The 27,243-nt window shown below is 46.5% G+C and overlaps 1 protein-coding gene across 1 annotated transcript; it reads left to right on the forward strand.

Annotated features, from left to right (window-relative positions):
* Positions 1-478: 478 nt before the first annotated feature.
* LOC8027602 lies at positions 479-26,969 on the forward strand. Its single transcript, XM_040218368.1, has 5 exons — positions 479-523; positions 971-986; positions 9,356-9,491; positions 24,360-24,747; positions 26,700-26,969. The coding sequence occupies exons 1-5, from the start codon at positions 479-481 to the stop codon at positions 26,967-26,969; spliced, it is 855 nt and encodes a 284-aa protein (XP_040074302.1).
* Positions 26,970-27,243: the final 274 nt, after the last annotated feature.

The following is a 27,243-nucleotide window of genomic DNA, read 5'->3' on the forward strand; positions in this document are numbered from 1 at the left end:
TGCTTTCTAGAAGCCTTCACTGCTGAGTTTTGCGATTATTCAAAATTTCCTGTAGGGAGAAAAATAACAATCTAGTTTCAACTCAATCACTACAGTTCGGCGACGTCACCGGACACGTCACGGTGCAGTTCTCTCCCGATGTAGTTTGTTGGCGATGGAGATTAGGCTCCTCCCACCAGTGACGTCACGATGCAGCTTCTCCACCCTTTTTCCAGCATAGACAGACTGGTTTATAAGGTGTGCATAGGCACTCAAATGTGGCATCCGGTGAATGCCCCCTGTTGAACCTCGTCCTTTCGAAAAAAGCTCGAAGATTCCACTGCAAATAAATTGCTCTTGGCGTCTAATTTTTTTTTTTCATTTTATGAGCGCACTTGCATTCTTTTTATAGATTTCTTTGTATAAAATGTATTGACGGGAAATTTTTACGCAGAAGGAAGGAGGCACCTGTTAATTGCTCAGTTTATTCAACAGGTACATGGCACGAAGTTTTGTGTGTGTGCTCTTCCTTCTCCTCTTCTTGGTGAGTGTAAAACTGAGTAAACTTTTACGCGCCCGGTACTAATTTTTTTTTTTAGTCTATGCTAGAGCCACTAGACAAGATTCGCTTTGGAGTGACCACACTTCAGCAATCTTGGTGCTCAGAAAACCTTGTTGATGCTTAACTGAAACTCTATTCGAAATCTCTAAAAACGCCTTTTCGTTCACAAGAATGTACTATAGCGATGACCTTCTGTGTTCCCAGAAATATTAAAGAAGGAAGAAGCATAATTTATTTCTGCAAATTTAGTAAGTTGAGAAATAGTGTCACATCCGTGTGTTTCACACGGATTTGACTCTATCACTCAATTCGCCTGTCTTGACCTGGTGCAGTGATAAGCAAATACAATCTTCTCTGTCAAACTCAAAATGCGCGCGATGCTTCCGTCATGTGTTCGAATATTAATTTCAGCTTTTTTTCTCTCTGCAGTATTCCGTTCATCACAGTAAGTACGCTCCATTCAGGCACTTTACAAATATTTTATCGTTTATTAATGTTATAACATTTGTTACTGTTTAGTTCAGTCAATAAACCTATTTCTCTCGGCCAGGGGGCGCTGTAGCGTTCATGAGACGCGACCGCAAAAGAGGACCTTTCGCTAGCGTTCGCGAGACGCGACCATGTAATGCTGACGTGAAGCGGCGTCCTAGCGTCCCGTCATGCACTTTCCACCTGCGTAAACTGGCGTCTGTCAGCGTCCCTCTGCGTCTGCTCACGTTTCACGCGCACTACAGAGAAAACGTGACCTAAAAATTCCCCATGCTGCTCGCCAGGACTGTTGTTCAAAACTTGAGAGCTACAGGTCTATACCACCTAGAAGACAAGGCCTGGGCCTTTTCCCCCACACGTCATCAGTAGCGGCTGCACGCAGCGTATCTCCTAGCTTGAGTGAGCTTCGCCGTCAGCGCGTCTCCCTGCATCTCACAACGAGCACGACGCTGGAACGTGGCGAAGCCAGGCTGGACGCGTCTGCTGCTTTGCTGCGACTCTCGTAAAGCATCGGCGTGTTTGCCTCTTGGAGTGGGTTTTGAATCCACGAATGATGACGTCATGGACAGGCCCCGTCTTCTAGGTGGCATTGGCTTAATTAACTACCAGTTGAGTGGACGGATTTTTGTTTCTAAACACGGTGTCACTGGGCTAGGGAGATAGAAGGCTAAAGAGGTCGCAGTTAAGGGCCTCACCTGCGAGAGCGAGGGAACGGGACCCACTTATTCTAACGTGCTTAATAAATGTATAAAATCTCCTATGATGAAGCTTGTATCGCCACTTATGCAGCTGTTATAACTGCTGCAGGTTTCGGGACGAGTGCATATTGTTAAAAGTTCAATGTATTCTCAGAGTCGGAAGGAAACATTTTCCTTTACGAAAGGAAATACGAAAGTGAGGAACGCTTTACAAGAGAAAGGTTCGGGCAGATTTACAAGCGCCACTTGGAAATCTGTCTGAAGTCCAGGGCACTGTTCCTTTTTACTGTACAGTACATACCATTTTTGATTCCGAACCGCAGAACTTTCTCACCACGCACGACCTTTTTGAATGAAAGAGATAAAATGAAAAGCTCCACGTACATAAAAACACTGCCGAGCATCGACACTCCGTCGCGATATTGCTGGACCACAATAGTTTCCCGCCAATATTTTTTATTTTCTTTATAAAAACAGGGAGAGCGCTGGTGCTTATCAAATTAGGGCCTCTATAATTGTTAAACCGGCTCTGGAAGAACCCTTGTTGTTAACGTCGAGGGCGCAGTGCTCAAAAACTGAATAAGAGGAATCTATAGTGGTGACGCACGGAATTGTGAAAGGGAGGTTTCCAATCGTGTCAGGTAAAGAAGCGAAAGATTAAGACAATGTTATGTCTGAGATCTTTGTATAGGTGCTGCTTACGCACGTGGCAACCTTACATTTTTTCTTTTCTTTTTTCACGTGGCAGTTACATTGTTTATGCATCTCACAAAAACAAAAGTCACTGTGATCGCTGCAGGCATGTTGACATAATTATCTGCGAACACACTTCAAGAACACCTGCGGGCGATATTGTCACGAATGACAATTGATGAGGCGATCATAAGGGAACAGACGAAAACAACAGAGCGTCGCGGGCGTCGATGTCGGCGAAACAGCAGGATCGAGCGCTGGGGCGAGACTGGCTCCGGTATGCCACGCGGAGCCCCTTTTGTACACGCGTGGGCTTCTGGAATATTCGGCCTTGAACGTTCGGCTCGTAGAACATTCGTAACTGGATCAGAGGAGAAGGATCTCGAACTTAAGAGAACGCCATGTAGAAATAATAAATAAAAAAATATTCCGCTTCCTGGAAACGAACTCGGATCTTTCGCGCGACAGTAAAGCACGCGCTAACTCGGCAACGCGCGTGGCATAACTCCCCCCTTTTAAAAGCGCATCGCTTCGATGCGACATGCCGGGAAACAAAACATAAAAACAAACAAAATAATGGTAAACTACGTAAACTTGTGAAATGAAGTCCTATCGAGCGTAGCACAAAACACGATTCACAGTCCTATTGATTGTAGTACGGCTTGAGGCGCATGACGTGGACCGGTCATGGAGTGCGGCGTGATGAGGTCGTTATTCCGTCGGGTATCACCTTGTAGTTCAGATCCCAGAGTAGACGAAGCACTTTGTAGGGTCAGAAGTACCGTTCCAGGAGTTTCTCGCTTAGGCCGCGTCGTCGTATCGGGGTCCAGACCCACACACGGTCTCCGGGCTTGAAGCGAACTTCGATCCGACGAAAGTTGTACCGGGCGAAGTCGACACGTTGTTGATCTTGAATCCGGAGTCGGGCGAGCTGGCGAACTTCTTCAACTCGTTGAGCCTCCACATAGGCGTCGTGGCTCCCATCGTCAGCAGGTTCGTGGGGCAGCATCGCGTCGAGCATCGTCGTTACTTTTCTACCATGCACCGGCTGGAACGGTGTTACTCCTGTGGTCTCTTGCTCCGCCGTGTTGTAAGCAAACGTGACGTAGGTTAACACCTCGTCCCACGCCTTGTGCTCAACGTCGACATACCTGGAGATCATGTCGGCGATAGCTTTGTATAGTCGTTCCGTTAGTCCATTTGTCTGTGGATGGTACGCAGTGGTTCGACGGTGGCCGGTGCTACTGAGACGAGGAATTTCTTGCGTCAGCTGAGCCATGAACGATAATACACGGTCTGTAAGGAGGACTTCAGGGGCGTCGTGCCGGAGGACAATACACTCGATGAAAAACTTGGCAACTTCCACAGCAGTCACTAAAGGAAGGACTTTCGTTTCGGCGTATCGCGTGAGATTGTCTGTGACGACGATTACCCATGGGTTTACCAAAGTTGACGATTCAAAAAGGGCCAAATAAATCCATTCCGACCTGCTGGAACGGCGTGGATGGGAGAGCTATCGGATGCCAAAGTCCTGACGGCATCGTCGGTGGTTTCTTGCGTCGCTGAAACTCGTGGCATGATCGAGTGTAGAGATGAACGGTCTTAGGTAGCCTTGGCCAGTAGTATTTTTTCCCGAATCCTGGCGAGCGTCCTGCTGTAGCCAAGGTGCCCAGCCGTTGGGTCGTCGTGGCAGGCTTGGAAGATCTCCTCTCTAAGGTCGGCAGGGATTACCAGCAGCCATGGCGAGCTGTTGTCTCCGAAGTTCCCCTTGTAGAGTGCACCTTGTCGAATGAAGAAGGTTGGCAGGGCTCTAGAGAAGACACGGGGGATAGTACCCCTCGACCTTCGAGGTGCAGGATCAGCGCGCGCAACTCAGGATCGTCTCTTTGACGTCGCGAATGTCGTCGGTGTTCACTGCGCCTAGGAAGCATTCGTCGTAATCGTCGTCGCTACTAGCGGGATATGTCTCAACGGGAGCTCTGGACAGGCAATCGGCGTCGCTGTGCTTGAAGCCTGACTTGTAGACCACAGTCATGTTTAACTCCTGTAGTCGGAAACTCCATCGAGCGAGACGTCCTGGCGGGTCCCTTAGGTTCGCAAGCGAGCACAGTGAGTGGTGGTCTGTGATAACGCGAAAAGGGCTTCCGTATATGTACGGGCGAAACTTCGTGATTCCCCAAACGACCGCAAGACATTCCTTCTCACTCGTGGAGTAGTTTCTCTTCGCCTTGGACAGCGTTCGACTTGCGTAGGCGATGACCCGCTCGGTGCCTTCTTGCGCTTGAATCATTACCGCGCCAAGTCCATTGTTGCTTGGTTCTGTATGAATCTCGGTTTCCGTATCTTAATCGAAGTGTCCAAGAACAGGAGGGGTCTGGAGTCGTTGCTTCAGCTCGTCGAACGCGTGCTGCTGCTCCTCGGTTCATTCGAACGTCTCGGCGTCGTTGGCGAGTTTAGTGAGCGATACGGAAATTCTTGCGAAATCCCACATAAAGCGTCGATAGTAGACATAAAGTCCAAGGAATCTTCGCACAGCCTTCTTGTCTCTCAGGGAAGGAAATGCCGCGACGGCGCGAGTCTTTTCGGGGTGTGGACGGACGCCTTTGCTACTAACCACGGTACCTAGGAGTTTCAGTAAGTCATAGCCGAACCGGCACTTTGACGGCTTGAGGGTGAGTCCGGCGGTCTTTATGGCTTGTTGAACAGCTCAAGGTCGTCGGAAGTGCTCTTCGAAGTCACTTGAAAACCCTACGACGTCGTCAAGGTAGACGAGACAGCTCTGCCACTTCAGCCCTGCCAGTACAGTGTCCATGACACGCTGGAAAGTTGCTGGCACCGTGCATTGTCCGAAAAGCATCACCTTCAACTTGTACAATCCATCCGGCGTGTCAAAAGCTGTCTTCTCCCGGTCCCGTTCGTCGACTTCGATCTGTCAGTAGCCGCACTTCAGGTCCATCGATGAAAAATATCGAGAGTGGCGCAGCCGGTGTACCGTGTCATCGATGCGGGGGAGTTGATAGACCTCTTTTTTTGTTACGGCGTTCAGCTGCCGGTAGTCCACGCAGAACCTAAGCGTTCTGTCATTCTCCTTAACCAGCACGACTGGAGAGGCCCACGGACTTCTTGAAGGCTGGATTATGTTGTCGTTCAGCATTTCTTGCACTTGCTCTCGGATGACCTTCTTTCTTTTAGGGAGACTCGGTACGGCGATCGGTGCACAGGGAGCGCGTCGTCTTCGGTAACGATGCGATGTTTCTTAACGGCGGTTTGGCGCACCCTCGACGACGTCACGAAGTAGTCGATGTATTCGGCGAGGAGGTCACTCAGCTGCCGTCGTTTCGGGCCTGGAAGCTTGGGGGCCTGGAAGCTTGTCGAGCTGCGGTGGTGGCGTAGTGTCTTACTGAGGTGGGGATGATATTCAGCAATCACGGCGATTTCGGCGGAGTTCCGAACTTCCTCGACGTGGCCCACAGCGGCACCTTTTCTGAGACATTGCGTTTCTTGTCGGAAGTTCGCCACGGGGACCACGGCACGCCCATCCTGAAGTTCAGCCGTGGCATGCGACGCCTATTCCTCTTCCCAGGAGCAATTAAAGGTTGCCTTCGAGAACAACTTCGCCGCAGGTCGCTTCATCGGTCACGACGAGTACGACAACACTTGATCGCGGACGCAGGTTCACGTGGTCGGCAGCGACTCGGACGGCGGCTGACGCTGTTCGGGCTTTCTCTGAAAGGGGAGGGGAACAGGCTTGCGCAGCGTCAATCTATTCTCACCAAGGTCGACGACGGTGCCGTATTATAACAGAAAGTCCATGCCGAGGATGACTTCTCTGGAACAGTCTTGTAGAATCACGGACTTCACGGGGCACGTCTCACCGTGGATCTCGACGCGAGCAGTGCATCTCTCGACTGGTGCAATGAGGTGTCCTCCGCCGGTTCGCATTTGAGGTCCATCTCACAGCGTCATGACTTTTCGAAGGCGGCAAGAGAACCTCCTACTCATACCTGAGTAGCCTGCTCCGGTGTCCACAAGCGCCGCTGCGTCGTGGCCGTCGATGACGGCGTTTAGGTTGTTGGACGCTGTTTCTGGCGCGTCGTTGTGATGCGTTGCGAGAGAGTGGGAGCGCTACGGCGTTCTTGGAGGCTCTTTACTTCGGTCGTGTTCGGCAACGCCACCTCCAGGCGTTGCCGCACTTAGTTTTCCCGACGAGACAGGGGGGACCGGCTGTCACGGCGCGACCGACGGAAAGCCGATGCGGAACGCCTGGCTGTTGGCGCTGGTGACGGAGGGCGACGGAGGTATTCTTCGATGGCTGTTGGTCGTTCTCCAAAGCGAGGTCGACGGTCGTTTGGCGCGAATCCTCGCAGGCCGAGCTGGCGGTACACGTGGTCAGCCTCCTCGCAGTGGACGCACACCGGGCGTCTGTCATCCGTGCGCCACACGTCGGTCTTTCGGTGTCCACGCTGCTCTTGGCGCGTAGCGTACCGCGGCGAAGAGAGCTCTCATCGGGGTGCAGCTGAGTACTGCCGGGTGACAGGAGGCTGCGGATGACGAACAACTGCGTCGTAGGTTAAAGCTGGTGGTTCCGGTGTGGCTTCGGCGAGAACCTCTGGCTGGAGCGCTTGCTGGACCACTTCTCGAACAATCTTGGCGAGCGAGAGTGAAGCTGGACGTTCTGCGACAGGTACCAGCTTCTTCAGCTCTTCACGGAAGATGTACCGGACAATTTCTCGTATCCCCGGAATATTGGGGCTGAGGGCGCAGCTTGATGGCGTGGGTGCAGCGACGCCAGGCACTCGATGGAAGTGAGCGGCTCGTGCTTGCAGGGCCCGTTCAATATTGGTCGCCTCTGTTACAAACGTTTCGACGGTTGTAGGTGGACATCGCCCCAAGCCCCCGAAGATGCTCTCCTTCATACCTCGCACCAGGAGTCTCAGTTTCTTTGCTTCGGAGGCTTGAAGGTCGGCGCGGTTGCTGAATCGAAGAACATCTTCGACAAAGCTAATGACGCTCTCGTTAGGGCCTTGGATCTTCACTTGAACAAGCTCTTCGGCACGTTCTCTCGGCTATTGGTTTGCGAACGTACCTCGGAGCTCAGCCTTCAGTTGCTCCCAGGAGGTGATTGACGCTTCGTGGTTTTCAAACCAATTTCGTGTTGTGACCTCCAAAACTAAATACACTTTTTGAAGGCGCTGCTCCGGCGTCCATCCGTTATGGCGGGCCACTCGGTCGTAATGTTGCACCCAATCTTCTATGCCCTCATGGGCTTTGCGGTAAAAGGGCGTCGGAGCGCGGGGAGCGCCGGGCAGGTACACGACGGCGGCGGCCGGGGTCCGTGCCTAGTTGGCCATCGTCGTCTTCTTCAGCTTGGGCTTGTCCGGTAGAAGACCCAATTCAGGGGACTGACCTCTGATACGAAGGCTTCTTCGGGCTTCGGTACCTTCTGGGGCTGAGCACGTCGCGTGGCCGGGTTGTCTTCAGAGGGGTACGCTCAACGGGCATAGAATGCTGTTGAGCGTACCCCGCACCAAAATGTTAGGAATGACAATTGATGAAGCGATAATAAATGAAGAAACTAAACGTTTAATGGGGTAAACTTGTACCCAAAACAAAAAGGGAACAGACGAAAACAGCAGAGCGTCGCGGGCATCGACGTCGGCAAAACCGTAGGATCGAGCGCTGGGGTGAGAATGGCTCCGGCATGCCACGTGGAGCCCCTTTTGTAAACGCGTGGGCTTCTGGAACATTCGGCCTAGAACGTTCGGCTTGTAGAAGATTCGTAAGCGGATCGGACGAGAAGGTTCTCGAAGTTGCGAGAACGCCATGTAGAAAGAATAAATAAATTAGATTCCGGTCCCTGGAATCAAACCTGGATCCTTCACGGGACAGATAAGCACGCTAACCACTCGGCCACGCACGCCCTCGCTCGGCAACGCGCGTGGCAATATAAAGGCGAACGGCAGACCGTCGACCGGTGCGTGCTATCAGCGACATGACGCGGCTGCCGTGGCGGCTCGCTTTCTTATCGCTCACTTCGCCGAGATTAAGCGCTTAGATGGAGCGCTGTTCTCATCTCTGATGCTACGCCCCTGTTAAAGCGTGGAAGTGAGTTTCGATCTCGGCACTGCTTTTTGTGGGCGCCGTGCCCCCGTCATTGTCAGCAAATGATTTGCACATTGAACGTGAACTAGAGCGAACGTTCTTCGGCATGGTTTATCAGTGACCCAACCGCTTTTTTCATTCATGAGTGAACGCTAATAACTGCGAACGATAACAACGGTTCCTTTTTAAGAAGCGGAAAGGATAAGTTACTCTTTGATTTGTTCCACAGCTTTCCGATTTAGCACATATCACAACAACAACAAAAATTACTAAATCACATTGTTTACCGATACCGCATGAAAGGCTCCTCCCGCAATCCTCGCGCTTTCTGCGGGGAGTAGCAGTAGAGCTGAGAACAGCGCTCGATCCAAGAGCTTAATCTCGGCGAAGAGCGCGATAGGAAAGCGAGCAGCCATTGGAGCCGCGTCTTTGCGCTGATAGCACGGACCGGTCCACGGTCCGGCGTTCACCTTCATATCGCCTGCGGGTGTACGCTGGAAGCGTGTTTGCTTCACACATATCTGTGTTTTGAAGATGTCTGCAGCCATTTTTTTTTTCTTTATTATGATCAATGTGAGAGGGGTGTTGTATATACAACCCTTACGCCTGAGACAGTGTCCGTACACTGTTTTGATGTCTAAGCAAGGCGACTGTGGCTTTTGTCCTAATGACGGTCGCTTTCAAGGTCGAACCCGGATCTATACCTATGATATCTTTTTTTTTTCGTCTCGAATATTCTACTTTCCTCGTTTTTTTTTTGTTTTTTTTACCATTTTTACAACCCTTGGGCGTCACAAGTCTAAATGTGAAATAATTTTTTGTTTTCTTCTAGGCAGCGGCACCCTATTTGACCTCGAAGATGTGATTTACCAAATCCTTCTGCGAAAATGCCCGTACAATGAAAGGCTGGTAACTTTTGATGTCACTGGAGATAACAAAACCCGGGGTCCCCGTTACACCCTCGATTCGTACGTTATGCTACTCTTTGTCCCGAAAATAATATATTATAGAACAAACTAAGGTCACTTTAAATTGAAAGTACTGGTGTAACAAGTTTCAACACCAAAGTACAGGTCGCGATCTATGACTGCTAAAAATGCGTTTCAAATATACTGGTACACGTACTTGTTTGTGCTGTCATATTCTTACGTATGCACGTAATGCCGAAAAACAATAAGAAAATTAAGCGCAAAAAAACGGCTTTAGTTATTCGCATCCGTTAGTAGACGTGTTGTTACTTCGCTAAGGTGAATCGAAGTAAAACACGCTTACCGCTGGTGACATCGTTGATGTTAGAAGAGCAACGCAAGTAACAAAATGTGGCGCCCCGAAAGAAGTGACAACTGCCCAGAATTCTTGAAATTCGCCTCCTTTCTTCGCCTTTCCTTGAATAACCACTTACATTTGTGTCATGTTTTTTGCACAAAATGTTACTTTTTTGATCATTTGAATATTCCAAATCACGACACCATTCAATAATTATGCGTAGCGTTTATGAAGAAGTTTGTTACTTTTAACTAAAACCTACCCCAAAAATGTGGCTCTACGCTCTACAAAAATCAAATCGTAAAAGCACTTTTAGGCGATCTTCGGCTGGTCTATATTTAGCTTCCTGAAAAGTTATTTTAAGCACCTCCTGAAGGAGTTTTTTGGTGAAAAACTTATGAGGGGTCATTAGCTTCCTCTTTTGATGCAAAAAAGTTCTTCCGTCGCCAGAGTGCAATATAGTTTGAGACTAAACTTTCTTCACGAGCTGAAAGAGTTCTTGGGCGTCGAAGGACTTTTCAAGACCATATTTTTGTTTAGAGCGTATTGCGTGGACTACTCAAGGACGCCGTCGGATCATTTGGACTGTCCTTGCAACATGTACATACAAACAAAACCCTAGAAAGCATTATGCTAATTGACAAACTAAAGGATAACTCTGGTCGAAAACGAAAGCCAAATAAATGACTGGTATCGCTTTAATGGCATGAAATATGATCACACTTGGAATATTACCTCCAAATGAAGCCGTGTACTCTACTGAAATCGATTTTAAAGATGCGACCAGCTGCTCTTTAGCGGGCGGCGAGCGCGTTAGCTTTTAGTCGATGTCACAAATTCAGGCTTTTCTTGATTTTGTTTTTCATTTTTATGATCTTCTTTTCGGACCACTTTAAGTGTCGGTACGGTCCGGGAACGGGGAGTGCCGGGCCGCTTTTAATCTCCAGTTCGTCCCGTCGTATTATCCTTTCTACGTCCCCAACGGGTTTGCTCGTTTTCGGGGTAGGTACTTGTGGACGGGCGACTCAGATTAGGCTTCACCCCGGGGCAAAGTTAATTTGTGTCTTGGCCTTCGCGGACGGAGGGGTGCGTTTGCGGACTCTGGTGCCGATTTGACACGCGAAGGCGACGCCGGGATACAAAGATGTCTAAGCTGGCTGGCGCGCCTTTTGAAGGCGGCGACTTTCTTCAGTCTGGCGCCTGTCGTGTTGTCGGGTTCTACGTATCGACGATAATTGATGTTTTGGACTCGTACGGGGGAAATGGATGGCCTGTATGTTTTCCCATTTGGGTCGGCGCCGGATACCTTTGCTTTTCTGGGAAGTGGACTGACCCGAAAGGCGGGAAAACGGGAGGTTGGTCGGTAGTCGAACCTATAAAAAGGGGTTCTGGAACAAAGGAAGTAGTGGAGCCCCGGAGCTGGCCGGGGTGCTGCTCGACGCAGTCACTCCCTGCACGTGAGTTTTTGAACGTTTAATTTTTCGGCTTCTGCCCTGCCTGTCGGGCAAGTGTTTGAGTTGGTTGTGCTGAAGCGTGCGTGGCTGTGTGGTGCGCGGTGTCGACCTCATCAAGCTTCTAACCGGACCGCCTGACTCCGAGACATCGTTCTTCGGCCGACATCTCCAGACAACGGACTGCTCTGGACTCAGCACCTACCGGAAAGCTAAGCTGTTTTTTGTTTGTTTTGTCTACTTCATCCTCCGGCTCTGAAGTACGAACTGTTGAACTTTGGGACATTTTTATACGTAGCGCTACTTTCTGTCGCGACTGTTTTGGGGGATTGTCCCTTTTGGGTAGCGGTAACGTTCGAGTTCCGTCTCGGTTTGCCCTTGTTTTTGGTTAGTGTTGGGATTTCGTCGCGGTTTTGTCGGCTCGATCCTGTTTTACGAGTGTCGTGACTTTTTTAGTATTAGTTTCTGGCCCGCGGGACCCCATTGCGTTTAACTGGAGCGAGGTTTGTGTAGAGTGCTCTTTTGCCGTCCGCGGCGTAGTATTTCACTTTATTAAATTTTTAATCTTTTGTTTGCTTATCCTCCCTGTGTCATCGTCTCTCTTTCCTGATTTTACACCTGGCGTGGACCTAGCGCTAGTCACCGGTCGAACTTAGCTCTTTTGTTCTTTTTCCGTAATTTCTCGTTTATCCTCAGAGTGGATCATTGCTTTATTTTTATTAATTTAACCACCCACTCCGTGACAGTCGAGCAACACTGGATGAGCACCCTCGTAATGTCACGTCGCGGTGGACCTGCGGTCGCTTCGTTGTACTACGTATCGTAGCATCCTTAAGACGTCACGTCGCGTCCGTAGGGCTCATGATCAGTGTAGCCAACCCTCCAGCAGACAGTTTAGGTTTCGTCCTACACGCCCAAAACTAAACTTAGGGCCCCTGTGATATTTATAAAACTACACACAATATCGAGAACGAGAAAATTATGCCTCCTGATTCAAGGACACTGCTTCAGATGAAAACAGTCGTAATCCCATGTTCAAGAATACAACCCGGAGTTGACCTTTAGAAAATGCAAGGAATGTCGAGTCCCGCGAATCTCATTATCCCCCGTCAGCCAATGCGATCGCTGCATTATACCAATAAGAATGCCGAAGGACCAATCAGAACGCAAGAGGCGTAAACGTAATAAGTCGCGCTTTAAGCTGGCATCGACCATGCGGGTCGAAACCCGAGGGAGAGGCGGAGACCAAAGAGCGCGGGGAGTTCAGATGCCTGAGTTGGAACGATGTGTGGGTACAACCTGCAAGAAAATCCGTTCTGAAAAGGAGTCTTCTACGCCCCAAAAACTCCCAGCTCCTGAACAGCGGTTTCGCGTGGAGCACTATCGAACCCTGGCGCAGCAGCAAGGTAACTTGGGAATTTAAAAACTCTTTTGCATTAAAAAGGAGCTTAAAAAAAACTTACAGGTTATTACCGAAGAACCCTTTACATGGGTGCGTAAAGAGATTTTTTATGGTTCAAAATATGGGCAAGCCAAGGAACCCCTAAGTTTTTTTTGTTTTTTTTTTTTTTTGTATTTTTCATGACCAGGACTTCTTTTAAAGTGGTCGCAAGGTCGGATGCTTTTGTCTCCACTATAATCGTTAAAGGCGTTCAAACGCGAACGCCAAACGCCGGACGCCGACGTTCCGCTTTTTAACGCGTTCTACGGGTGCAGTGGAGTCAAAGGCTGCTTGCTTCGCGTCTACCCACTATTCCTTCCAATCAGAGTTCTCGCCGTTCTGATTTCCCCGCGCCCTTTCGTCTCCTCCTCTCCTCCCCTTTTCGCCCGCATAAATGCAAACCTGAAACGCAGATCGTTTTTTTTTTTTTTTGTCAGTTGAACATGCGGGATAAGCTTGGACGAGCAGGGCTGCAGCCAGCGCTGTAAGGCGATGGATCAAGCAGCGTCAAAACCGCATCGTCACGCGCGTCTCTGTGCGTTTCCTGTCGTCGGCTCGACCAGTCGCGCGCAGTGTAATGCGGCGTGATCCTGCGCTTTCTTCCGTGCCTGATCGGTGTATCCGGGGAAACACAACGACGACGAGGGCTGGTTCACTTGTGGCGCCGCTTGATCAGCACCTTCTAGACAGCTTTCAAGCCTGCGCGTCAGGTAACATGACGTCACATCCCGGAGGCCTGCACGGGCGCTGATTGGATGCGAGTGCCGCGTCAGCGTTCGCGCGGCACTATAATAGGGAACGAGTCTTACGGGAACGCTGACGCAGCACTCGCATCCAATCAGCGGCCGCGCAGGCCTCCGGGACGTGACGTTATGTCACGTGACGCGCAGGCTTGAAAGCTGCTTAAGATGTCCTGGCTTGGTCGACCCCATCGGCCTGCATAGCGTTGACTGCGCTCGGTCTTGGGGCGCAATCTCGAAGGTGATTGAGCTGCATTTGCGAGGCGTTTGCGGATGTGGTTCGCGAGCGACCCCCGTTCAAACACACCGAGGAGCAGTTGGCGGTTTCTAGGCGACCACGCGTGAATCTTTCCACACCTGTGCTTGGCAACCTTTGTCTCCGACTAAAAATCTAGCTTAATCTATGATCCACAGCGAAAATTTTCCTATTTATTACAAAATAACTTCTTTTCTCTCTCTCTCTTTCTTTTTCTTTCTGGAGTACGCAGTATAAATGCTGGCAAAAAAAGAAAAAAAAAAAAAAAAAAAGATCACGGGTCGGCGAAACCACGCCGGCGATTTCCCCCGTGCTTGCCTGCTAGCAAAGCCCAGTTAGGCACGCCTTGCTCCTCCCGGTTGAGGAGAGAAGGATGCTTATACTCCAAGTAGCTTGAAAAAATATATCTATAGCTATATATATTTTTTTTTCTTACGATGTAGCGACATAGTTTTAAGAAAAGAAACGTTTGCCGTGCTGTCGTTACTTTGCGGTGAAGTAACGCGCAACGGTATATCGTTACTTGTGAAAGGGAACGCGTACGACAGAAGTACCCTACGTAGTTCTCGCCCCAGCTCGCGCCTGTGGTTTGCGTGACGAGGAAGAGCTAGATAGGCCATATAAAACATCTGCACAAGGCCTTTCTGTATAGCCCAAATCATCCCCGAACGAACGCGTTATAAGGCGGGCAATTGTTAACGGCAACAAGTACTGGAAGCGGCTGCTGCTTCACAAAACGACACATTAAAGGGACACTCAAGCGGTTTTTGGAGCAGCTACTTTTTGGTGCGATGGTGTTAAGGAAGTGTCAGTGAATGAGTATCTTCAGTTTTAGAAGGCAGAAACGCCTATTAATCACGCAGGAATAAAATACGTGCGGACTCTTTTCTGTACTTGCGAGGACCAATGGAATTATCGTATGTTTGAAAATTTTGGCGGTCTTTTTAAAGTTTCGCTAAAAAAAACAATTTTCAGTTCATTTAAATATGTTGTGCATGATAATTTCACAAGACGTAAAATATTTCTAGTTTAGAATACGCGATAGCGCAATTATCGTTTCACAAACAAGGGACTACGTTTTCTCCTTGCCTTCCTCCGCGGGGGGTGAATTTCCCGTTCCCCAGGGATGCGCGGAAGCGCACATATCTCCGCGCGTTGCAGGCCGGTCGTGCCGGTCGGGGACCGGCCGGCTCCTTCTATCCGCAAACGTGGCGTCGGTGGTGATCGTCGGAATGGACGGCCTGGTGAAAGCTCATCATTCCGCGTAAAAGCGCTATCCTTGACTGTGAATTTTCGTCGTGTTTCGCTATGAATACCCAGCACGTACTAGAAGGGAACGTCCACCTACTCGTGCGGCGATGTCGTGGCGGCACTCTCAAGATAGCAGAAACGCCCGTGCCGTCGTGTTTGTTTATTTCGACTACAGTGGTGCTTTCTAAGCATTTGTGTCCTCGAACATCGCCCGGATTTCTGATTTGGCGCATTTCATGCGTGTGCTCAAGTTCAAGGTATTACTGGCGCGTACCGTATAAAGGATACGAATTTTCACGCGTTTTCATCACCGGAGAAAAGTGATTAGTGTTAGCAATCCTGAACGCTCGCAACGTCTATCTGATCACGAAATCATATTTCTACGTTGCTATATCGCTGCTAAGATTACATTGTCTTTTATAATCGTAGAAAAGGCGTGTGGCGATATTTGTACTATTGCAATGTCGTGTATTAGAGTCGTGATCGTCCAAGACGGCGCTGCATCTTTTTATTTTATTTTTTTCATTCGCTGTACCCTGCAAGCCTATCAAGAAAAAATAATAAAGCTTTAGACTAGAAAACTGTCTGTCTATATTCTGTTACGGCATTGAGTAGCAGTGCGTCCCCTTTTTTAGAGGGGCCGCTGACACAGCTGACGGCGGCGTACAGAAGCGGTCACCGTGCTGACGACCCGCTGCTCTTGTTGTAGTGGTTACAGGTGTGTGTACGCGCGGCGCAGTGCGGTCGTACCGGTCGCTCCGGTTGCAACGGACGCAGTCGTAGGTACGCGCTCGTTGCACATGTCTGAACCAGCCTTCCCCCCGTTCTCCCGAGGCGAAAGTCAACGTGGCGACATCGTTTGACATCACGTACCAGAGGTAACGCTGCGATGTCAAACCTTGGTTTGGTTACGACTTGCCCCAACCGCAAATCGAAGAACGCCCGAAAAGGTCTGCGTTTCGTCGTCCTCGGAACCCGAACATGACTCCGAAGCGCTGCTATCGTCCACATCGCACGTCGGAGTGGCGTCATAGGAAATCATCCCCAGGTCGGCTGTCCGCCGAAGAACTTCAACCTCTAACGGCGTCAGGTCCTCGAGCGTAGAGAACTCCGCCATGATCGAAGCTCGAATGACAAAGAGGTTCGGCCGATGCGGCTACCTCGGGATCACTGCGCGACGGAACGTCGTCCAACGCCATTGGCCCGAGATCCTTTTGATAAGCGTGCGACGACCAATGAGAGTGGTTTCGTTTTCGGATGGATCCGAGGTTTGGCGGCCTTCAATTACATTTTTTATTAAAGAAATAATCACCGTATGACTATACTTTTTGGTTTTTAGGGATACTTAAAGCGTCTAAATTCAGCTGTCATTATCAAAACACGAACTCAAAAACTACTTGACTGCCCCTTTAAGAGTAACGAAAAAAGGACGCGTTACTTTCAAGTCAAGGGAAACGCGCTTCTTTTGAATCACACTATCGACCCTTACCAAAAATGTGGTGCTTTTCTGATGGAAGGCTCTTGAAAAAGGTCATCAGAGCATATAAAATGTAAATAGCAGTTCATCTGACTTTCTTTAGCTTTTCTGTTGACTTTCTTTTGGATATTGGCCCTCTTTTTCATAAAAAAGTAAACAGGGTTTTTGACAACTACCAACATGCTTTTTCTGCAGCTTTACAATTGATTGAAAATGTATAGCCTTTCAACTGAAAAACTACAACTGTTAAAAAAATATTTACAGCGTTGCTATTCATTCAACGAAGTTTTGGAAGCTTACTACGGCTTTGCACTCTGCTCCAAGTGGGCCTCAACAAAATACCATAAAAAAGTCGAGATTTTCTTCTTTCTGTATATGGTGTTCTTGTGGTATGTGAAAGCACTACAGATACCACAACTACACATTGGAAGCGAACACAAACACCATGAAGCACCGAACACCTGAATTACAGTCCCGTTATTTACTCCAGAGCCTTGTAGCCTACATATTGAGTGCAATCATTTGGCAGGCGCCCACCTCAGCACTTACTAAGGTTCCAGGTATCCGATCATCTTCTCGGGAGTCTGTCAAAGCGAAAATAGTGTTTTGAAGTTCCCGGATGATATCTCTAACTAAAAAGCATTGGTACAACTTATATGCCACCTCTTCATGTCTTCAGTTGTCGCTGATTGGTGACTTTAATAATGATATCCCGTCTTCTAGACAAACGTGTATAAAATATACGGAACTTGTTCAGTGTTATGTTTTTTTTATGTTATTGATAAACCCATTAGGAGTTACCTCGAACACGGCTACGCTGATTGACTTGTGTATAACAAACTGTGATCCTAGCGAACTTACAGAGGGTCTGTTAACATGGAACATTAGTGATTATCTTCCAATATTTTGTTGTTTTGAAAGGTTTAGGAAAAGCTGTGTCTGCTCCTTCTTTAACGTACCGATCAATTGCTCAAGAGAACTTCGACATATTCTTCAATTTGGTGTCCAATAGTAATTCGGAGTTTGTATCTAATGAGTGTGATCCTCTCGTAGCATATGATATATTTGTGAATAGGATTATATTATTGTATGACCGCGCATTTCCGTTAAGAACACTGAAAAAACATAGAAAGATAAGAAAGCCATGGGTAACTATAACACTTTATATGAGAATAAAGAACCGAAATCGTTTGTATGATACACTCATAAAGCTCAGAGACAAAGAAATCCTGATTAACTACAAGATACTCCGGAACAAACTAAGCTCGGACCTAAAAAAGGCACGACGTGAATATTATACAGACAAATTTATGAGCATTCTAGGTGATCAAAAGAAAATATGGAGCACTGTGGGACATTTGATCTCCAAAAATAAAGATCCACCTCCAAGTGAACTCGCGATACACGGCATAAGCTACAGAGGTAAACAGATCTCTGATATATTTAACACTCATTTCTTAACATCAGGTGCAATCTCCTCTCCCCAAACCAGAGTAGGCAATGTCACGTCATATATAAGTCAGATCATATGTAACTCTATTTTCCTTTTCCCGACTGATGAGGAAGAAGTACTTACACTGACTGCTAGTCTTAAAAATAACCCTGCTGCAGGTGAAGATGGCCTTAAGGCCAAACCAATCAAAGCCATATCCAGAATTATAGCTGCTCCCTTAGCACACATACAGGGTCTGTCCCAAAACTTCCCGGAATGATTTTTTGTGGTCGGCAACGCCGCCTGGCGGGGTGGGGCTTCAGGTGGAGAAGTTAGTAGGGGATATAAGCTTCGAAACGAGACCGGTCTTAGTTGTCTGCTATCAGTTGCTGAGGCAGGTCACGCTCCGCGCAGAGGCATCTACAGCACCCTCGTCGAGAAAAAAAATGGACCAGTTTTTGGAGCAACGTTATGCAATCAACTTTTGTGTACAACTAGGTAAAAACGGGGCGGAGACGCTCGAAATGCTTCGGGAGGCCTACGGCGACGACGCGATGAAAAAAAGCCAAACTTTCATGTGGCACAAGAGGTTCCGGGAAGGTCGGGAGTCCGTCAACGACGACGACCGCTCGGGACGCCCGTCGACATCACAAACGGATGACTCGGTGCAAAATGTGCGTCACGTTTTGGACAAGGACCGGCGATTAAGCGTTCGAATGGTCGCAGATGAGTGTGGAATACCCAAAACAATCGTTCATCGCATTTTAACAGAGGATCTCCAAATGAAGAAAGTCTGCGTGAAAATGGTGCCAAAGGTCCTGACGAGTGAGATGAAGGAAGAGCGTTTGTTGAAGTGTCAGGAATTGCACGAACGCTTCGAAACAGACCCAGAATTTTTGGACAGAGTGATCACAGGGGATGAGACGTGGATTTTCGAGTACGATCCCGAATCAAAGCGTCAGAGCAGCGAGTGGCACACCACGGAGTCTCCTCGCCCGAAAAAAGCAAGGATGAGCAAATCGCGAATCAAGGCAATGCTCATTGTGTTTTTTGACAGAAAAGGTGTGGTTCACAGTGAATTCGTGCCACAGGGACAAACAGTCAACAAGGAGTTTTACTGTGAAGTGCTCAAACGGTTGCGAAACAGGGTTCGACGAGTCCGAAAAGAAATTTGCGACAACTGGATCTTGCACCATGACAATGCGTCAAGCCACACCGCGCTCATTGTCTCCGAGTTGCTGGCCAAAATGTGTGTGCCAACGCTGCCCCAGCCACCGTACAGCCCCGATCTGGCACCACCGGACTTCTTTTTATTCCCAAGAATCAAAAGAACCCTGAAAGGAACTCGGCATGGGACGCTGGAGACGGTAAAAGCAGCTGCGACGACCTCACTGAAGGAGGTTCCTGTTGACGGCTTCCAGGGCGCCTTCAGTGATTGGGTTCAGCGTTGGCAACAGTGCATCGAAGCAGGGGGAGATTACTTTGAAAAGTTCTGAAAAGATTGTAAACTGATATTGAATAAATGATTTATAAAAAAAAACAATTCCGGGAACTTTTGGGACAGACCCTGTATGTAACGTACCGTTGTCAACAGCTTGTTTTCCCAACCGAACGAAAGTAGCGCGAGTCTATGCTATACATAAGGTTGGTGCACAAAGCGACCTCAACAATTATAGACCAATCTCAGTATCACATCTGTGTTCAAATATTTTGGAACACATAATAAACAGCCGATTGACTAGCCTTTTTACAAAGCATAAAATAATTACAGAAAAGCAGTTTGGGGTTTCAAAAGAATCAGTAAACGGAAATGGCACGCGTTAACATTAAAATGAAAATGTTACCAATATTGAAAGTAAACAATGCGCAATCCGAATATTAATAGACTTCAAAAAGCTTTTGACTCCCTTAAGCAGCAAATACTTTTAAATAAACTCAAATTGTACGGAAAAAGAGGAAAAGTGCCAGAGCTAGCGCCTATAGTTACTTGATCTGTGGGTCACAATTCACCATTTTTAACGGCGTTAAATGAGATCTTAAACAAATAGCATATGGTGTTCCGCAGGGTTCTATTTTAGGACCATTGTTGTTTCTTGTTTATATTAATGATATAGATAATATTTATCAAAACGCAGAAGTCGTATTATAGACACACGATTCGAACGTCCTTTTTTCGCACCCTGATCTCCGCCAACTTGAAAATACGTCCAGTGAATGGTCAAATAAATTATCTACGTGACTAATTACAAACCAGCTTGAGTTGAACATTTCAAAAACGAAATATATTGTGTTTAGGGCGAAAGATAAGTTACTTACCACTGACATTGGCATTAGATTTAATTCGTACCAACTAGAAAAAGTTAAATCTATAAAACTTGTGGGTGTCTGGTTTTATAAAAACTTATTTTGGACAACTCATATATGCAAGTTATGTTTAGTGTGTTCCAGATAAATCGGCATTATGCACAAAGTAAGAAATTTATTACCAATATGGCCAAAGCGTCAAATATAAAATGCACTTATTCACTCTCGTATACATTACTGCTCACTAGTTCGGGGAACCACATCAAAAAGCAACTTTGATAAAATACTGATGCTTCAAAAGAAGGCTGTGAGATCCATCGAGTGCTTGGGCTATAATGAATATACCTCTATTTATTTTCAAAAGCATAGTTTGCTCACTGTTCAGTAGCTAATCACCTTCAAGCTTTCAAAAGTAATTTATGATTATTTCAAGAACAGCAGGAATTTTTTTTATGTCAATTTCCTTTAAAAGACATTCCCTCAAACTTAAGTTGTGTAATACATGTTACAGAGAAAATACGCACGAACTACGGAGATCAAACTTTAAAGTGACACTGACACCCCCCCCCCCCCCCCCCCCATTTTTTTTTTCCTTTTTTGTCAGGCGATTTATTATGGTGTTGGAATACTACCCACATAATATTTTGCTACAGAGTCACGTCTTTTTTTTAATAAAGCCAGAAAACGCAGCTGCTCGAAACCGAAACCGGAACTCCCGCATTACACGAAGAAGTGGAGAGGAGAGATTGAGTGGCGGAAGTCACGTGGCTACACCCGGCCGTGCGTTTTTTTTTTTTTTTTTTTTTTTTTTTTGCACGTAGAACATGAAATGCGTAGGGATCCGTTCGCCATTCGATTCCTTTGCAGTTATGTTTGTTCCGCTCGCTGTTCTGTACTCCAGGATGAGTTGTTTTGTACATTTAGGTGTTGGCGATAAGTAGTGAGTGCCCGTGGTGAATTCCCGTGATCGGCTCCGAAAAGAATACTCCCAAGATGTTGCGTGAAGAGCCGCCTCATATGTCCTGCATCTGAAAGTGGCATTGTGCGGCAGAGTGCACACGCTTCCGAAAGATCAACGGGTCGGGATCAATGGCTGGCTGCAATTCCTTAGAACAGTTACGCGAAGCTCGGAAAGTGGACGCTACCCGCTTCATATATGCTCCTTGCATTTTGTGGAAAATGACAACATTGAGTTCGCAGGTGTCAACAATTGGATCCCATACAATTTAGTTCAGCGACGTATCTTACACAACAATTGTTTTTTTCAGTGATAATTGTAAAATAAGTTATGTACACGCCGCAAAATCCTTGGGAAAAAAATGGTACATCCACACCAGGGATCGAACCCGTGCCCGCTCCACTGAGCTACCGAAGAAACTCTTTCATGCGTATAATGCAGCCGGTCGACTGTATGTCGGAAGGTTGCTGCCGATTTCCCTCCAGTACATGCACTCCCAGTTTGAAGTCGGCCAGCACCACGCATAGGCCACACTCGCACCTCGTAAAAAAACCGTACGCGTGCGTATTCAAGTCGAAGTACGCATTTCGTGCTTGACGTTTGACCGAGCGATGTCTTCAGCCACGAGAAGGGACGACGGCTCAGCGACGTCTTCGTACAATCGGCTTGCTAATCGGGCGTGTCGTAAGGGATGAATATTAGTTCTTTTGATCGGTCCAAAATTTCTCTTTCGAAGGAAGACAGAATTCACCGGTGCCGTGAACGAAAGTTCTGAAGTAGAGGTCCCACGCCCATCGTCCGCTGCCATCCGCTACACCCACGCGAAACGACGTCATGTTGAGAATTATACAGTGAACGTACAGAATGCTTCCGGTTGTGTGTGCTACCTTTTTTCTTTTTTCAATCATCGCATTTGCAGCTATTTGGGAGCCACAAAAAAATGGGTTTCGTATGTTTTTGTTTCTATTTTTAATATTGACTGTGTGCCTTCAATGGCCCATGACTTCGATTTAATGTGGTGGTCGCGTTGAAACCTTATAAAACGGCCCGTGATCCCCGGAAAAGAGAGTGAGCGCGACTCAAACCGGCCAGTTCTCGATCAGCGGTTTTCGGGCGGAAAGAAACCAAATTTCGAGCCGCAAATTCTGTTCTGAGTAGTTGGGTTCTCATATGTCACGTACAACTAAAAACCCCCGCGAGCATAAATACCCTGTCAGTGTCCCTTTAACACAGTAAATTACACAACTTCTCAATAGGCATCCACAAATTTTCGATATGGCAGAAATAGCAACATCTCTTAATAGTTTTAAGAAAAAAATAGAGACCTTTACTTTTGGAAACGTGTAGAACCTTGCGTAGAAGTGAATTTTTTAAAGTATTTTTGTTTTGCATAGCCTTGTGTTCCTTTGCGTTGCATTACTCCTCTTTTTTGCCGTGCATTGTGTTTTTTTTGTGTGTGTGAGAGCGGTTGTTTGTTTTTGCACACTGCTTGTGCTTTGTTTTTATTGTAATTATATATATATATATATTTTATTCGTTTAATTCTTTATTTTTTGCTGCGTCGCACTGAAACCTGTGTGGGTAGTGGGAACGTAGTAAGGTGAATTTTTTCACCTTTTGTCCGTGTCACTCCAACCGAAATGGCTAATAAATGGAATGAATGGCTAATAAATGAAATGAAACGAAATGAAATGAAATGATTCGGTGCAGTATCTAAAACATCGACAAAAACTGCTCCTAGCAGAAATGTTATCGCTTCTCAGCATTGCACCCCTCAGAACGAAGTGAGTCAAGGAAGTTTCTCCACTTTAAAATAGTTATTTTGCTTTTCTTTACTAGTTGACTAGTTTAATATGGTTATTAAAGTAACCAAAGTCCCGAAGTGAGAATGGCAGGGCGTGTCTTCCGAACGCCTGGCCTCCAGCACGCGCCCCATGCCTTCCGTCGTGCTTAGACTGCACGTGCGCGCTCGAGGAGCACGAACGCCGAAGCGTTGTCAAGGATAGTAGGCTCGCGCTGGAGACAGAGCAACTGAAGCTGCTCTCCACCGTTCTCACTTTGCCAGGGACTATTGAGAAACTTAGTGAATTTGACATCTAGTCGAGGTGTATTATGTTCAAAAAGTGTAAACAGACTAGTTTTTCTATTGACACTGGCTATAGAGACTCAACTGAAGATTTTCAACATGAAGTAAACAAAACATCTACAGTCATTTTGATGACGTTGTCATCAGGAAGACAGAAGAAAAAATTCAACGCCAAGTTAATAGAAACTTAACAGCTTTTCTTTTGACTCTGGCTGAAGAAAATCATCAAAAAACAATTTTAGAAGTCAACAAACTTTCACTTGACCATGTCAGCATCAAGTCAAAGTCAAGAAAAAGTAATCAGAGTCAACAAGAAGTCAAGACGTTTTCAATAAAAACTCAAAAATAATTTTTATAGCGGGAGTACCAAACTTCGTTACTAGTTTAGTGAGTAACGAGTAAAGGTATTTAGCTACTTAATTTCTCTAGCGTGTCTACATCTGAACAGCGGTCTGTGCTCCGTTCGCAGTGCTAAGAAAACAGTCTCACAAACGTCATGGATTCTGCTTTCTTATTTGGTATTATTAACATTACAACATTTCGTGTTGTCTTTGAGTGCTGTTGCTCTTTCTTGTATGCTTGGTAGAGGTGCGTCGGATTTGTGGACTCAGTTTTCATTTTGTATTTTGTGTTTTTTATCACTTTATTTTTAAGTGAGCGAGCACGAGCACTGCAGAGTTGTTCCTGAAGGCTATAAAAAACTAACGATATATTTATTGCCATAATTACTTACTATTAATTCTCGTTTCCATCTGGGACACAAGGTATTATCTGAAGAACGACATTATAGCGAAGAATAAAAGCTATCGCTGATTCTAGCTTTAATAGCGTTGGCGGGCACTATCGAGATTAATCTTATCTAAAGCGACGGAAAGGAGTAGCCATGCCGTGAAGTGTTATCTGGTTTCAGATTAAAGGTACAATCACACTGCTCGTACATCATACAGAGGGCGCTGTGGTCGCTGCAAACATGGTGAAAGAATTATATGCGGGATCTCCTTAAGCATACTCGAAGAATGTCTGCTTCGTACATATGTGAACTTGTTTGCAAAACAGCTTGTTTAGGTCCCGTGTCACAGTACCGCCATTCAAAAAGGAGGCATTAGACGGAGTCTCCAGGTGGTATTTTGTACTCGGTGTGAGCGCAGCATAACGGTACAGTTTTTCGATGCAGGTACCCACCAGTCAAGATCAAAGTCGGCCCGGTGGTCTACCAGGCCGTCAAAGTAGAGTCTCTAAAGTTGTCTGCTGTATACGTACAGATGTTTCACAACAACCAGTCTGGCGAGGAGGGTAAGGCGTACATATCGGAGCAAGTAGAACACGAAGACGAGTACACGTGGTCCGTTACCAGGGGAGCAGATTTCACGGCTCAAGTCAAGTTCAGTATAAACGTGCCACTAATTTATCAGTTCTCGACAGAATTTTCGACAACACTGACGACAAGCTCTGGATCTACCAGGATCGAAACACGCACTACGCGACAGATGATTAAACAAGATATCAATATACCTCCTGAAGCCACTATCGAAGCTAAGTGGTATGTCAACGAAGCACAGGTGGTGCGTACGATTTGCTATTTTTTTATCCATGTTTTTTTTTATCTTACAAAAAGAGCACACTAGGCATATAGCGACACCATTGTTTGAGCCACTTTTCTGTGAAATGACGGAAATAAAGTCAGCCCAAATGTATAAGTGCGCAATAAAAATATTTTCATAATTACTTGCACATCAAGACGCCACACTGAAGCCACCTTCCGTATGTATTCTCGCAGTTTATCTTAATGACCGGCGAAACCTTTGCTTTCTATGGAACATTATTATAGAAGAAGCAGAGAATCAGAGCCCATATAGACCTTTCTAATGTTTGCAGAATAACAGTCCAGCGCGCGATCTTCGCAGCCCAGCACGTGCGCGTTCGCCGCTTTAGAAAGCGAGCAAAGCACGCGCCATACGCTCGAACACTCAAAATGGCCCCGGCTACACACTCTTGTTTGGAAAGGTCTATAGTTTAATCTACATGCAAACGCGTTAAAAGAATGGTGTTGTAAAATCCGGAAGTTGCTTAGTTTCTGCGCTCATCACGTAGAGAGGGCCAAATAATGGTCAGGTGTCATATGTATTTCATTAAACGACCCCCCCCCCCCGCCCCCAAAAGTCGTTAAATCAATTATGAACATTAATACGAAACCTCACGCCAAAGTTCGCCAATCGTGAATTCACAACACGACCAAGGCTGGTCGTGCCGTGAATTCACATCTGGCATGGTAAAGTCATTGTTACGGACTTTCGCGTTCTCCCGGTCTTGATCAACATGGCTGATGTTGCGTACAAAGGACATCGTCGGAGAATTGAGCTTCCCTCATTGCCGTAAATATTGTCTTTCTTAGACCGAAGTTATTTTACTGAGACAGCTGTCAAGAGCTATCGTGGCTCTCGTTGCATGATGTTAAGTCAGTTTTCCCCTGTGGCCAACAAAAACGCTGAGTGTTTTGCGGGTGTAACCGGAGTATCTTGGAACTGTGTAAAATGAAATTACTTGTGCGGCTGAGTAGTAAAAATTTCGATATTATGAATATGATATTCCTAAAACCAATGACAATATAATTTAATTGTTTTCTGAAAAAGAAAATGTTTACAGATACAGTTGAACCTTTCTGACTATCTAAAATCAACCGTCGCGTAGCTCTCAACGTAAAACAAAACACCGCCTGTCTCAAACTAGCCTAATAAAAAAAAGTCAACTGAATCGCACGCACAGTAAGAATGCTCGTAACCAGGATGATCTGTAGGTTTTCTTAGCGTCAGTAATGTTTCCCGACACTATAACTGATAGTCCAGTGAAGACATACCACCGCCACGTTTAACTGTGCAGCTACGCATAGGGGTCAGAGCTAGTGGGTTCATAACTGCGTTTCAGTTTTCTCGAAGTTAGATTTTCCGGAGAAAGCTACTTTTTTGTTTTGCAGCTTTTGTGATTTCACAAAAATGTGCTTTCTCCAAGCATTTGTTTTTCTTCGCATACTTAGGGTATTTTAATCCGCACTTCCCCCAAAAAAAGAGTTCAGGTATAATAGACAAATATATGCGTAAAGTCGTTGTCACACTGCTCATACAAAAGACAATCTGGAAACCCGGGTCACCGCAACATCCGTGGTTTGAATGCCGCGTGCCAAGCTTCCTCTTGTAAGTCATTGCAATGCGGCATTTGAAGCACAGATCTCGCGGTGACTCGCGTTCGAATCTGTTTGCAGGCTCTCTTTTGTATGATGTGTAAGCAGTGTTACCCCAGATTTAACCACTCAGACCAAACTTAAAAATGCAGTAGCTACACAAGAAACTTTGATGTGACTTGTAATTTGTATTACTGGTTTAGACCTGTATATTTACGTGTTGATTCGATTTTGAGGCAAATCAGTGACCATCAAAATTTCGCCGTACCTCGGTGATGATTTAACCGAAACTTGGGTCATGCAATATATCTTTGTTTTCATCATGTTGTATATTTACAGGTGGTGCCGTGGGTGGCAGACATCTTCTTGAAGGGTTACGTTGCAGCATTGTTTGAAACGCGCGACAAGAAGCTAATATGGAGGTACTATAACGTGGAAGGGTTGGAACACGAACACCTAACAAGAGACGGGAGAGGCGTCACGTTTCAGGCATTGGGGCTGTTCCAAGCAAACGTAGCTCAGAGCTACCACCTCTCCACCACTCAGAAAAAATTAGCGCAGCGCACCACGAGCCTGGCCAAATATACTTTTGAGCAAGAAACCTCGTGAACCACAACCGAGTGAATGGAAAGAAGTTTTCGAAATAATAATAGAAATGATAATAAAAAAAGTTCTAAACTTTACTTTCTTTGCGAGTAAACGTTAAAAAAATATTTTGTTGACCCCTTGTAAAAGGCGTTTTGTTGGTTTAGGCAAACGAAAATCTTCAAACAGGTAAGTTTTACTCTAAAATTGTGATGACGAGGAATTCCCTCTTTAATCACTGACAACCTAAGAAACGAAATGAGTTTTTTTTAAGTTGTCTTAACCTCTAAGAGACTAT

This window comes from Ixodes scapularis, unplaced genomic scaffold (genome assembly GCF_016920785.2).
Source record: "Ixodes scapularis isolate PalLabHiFi unplaced genomic scaffold, ASM1692078v2 PGA_scaffold13__105_contigs__length_92229423, whole genome shotgun sequence".
NCBI lineage: Eukaryota > Metazoa > Arthropoda > Arachnida > Ixodida > Ixodidae > Ixodes > Ixodes scapularis.

Excerpts from the sequence above, each read along its gene's own strand:
- LOC8027602 (XM_040218368.1), top strand. The coding sequence starts at position 479 with ATGGCACGAAGTTTTGTGTGTGTGCTCTTCCTTCTCCTCTTCTTG. Across the intron at positions 9,492-24,359 it reads CCCCGTTACACCCTCGATTC|GTACCCACCAGTCAAGATCA; the intron begins GTACGTTATGCT and ends TTTTCGATGCAG. Across the intron at positions 24,748-26,699 it reads ATGTCAACGAAGCACAGGTG|GTGGTGCCGTGGGTGGCAGA; the intron begins GTGCGTACGATT and ends GTATATTTACAG.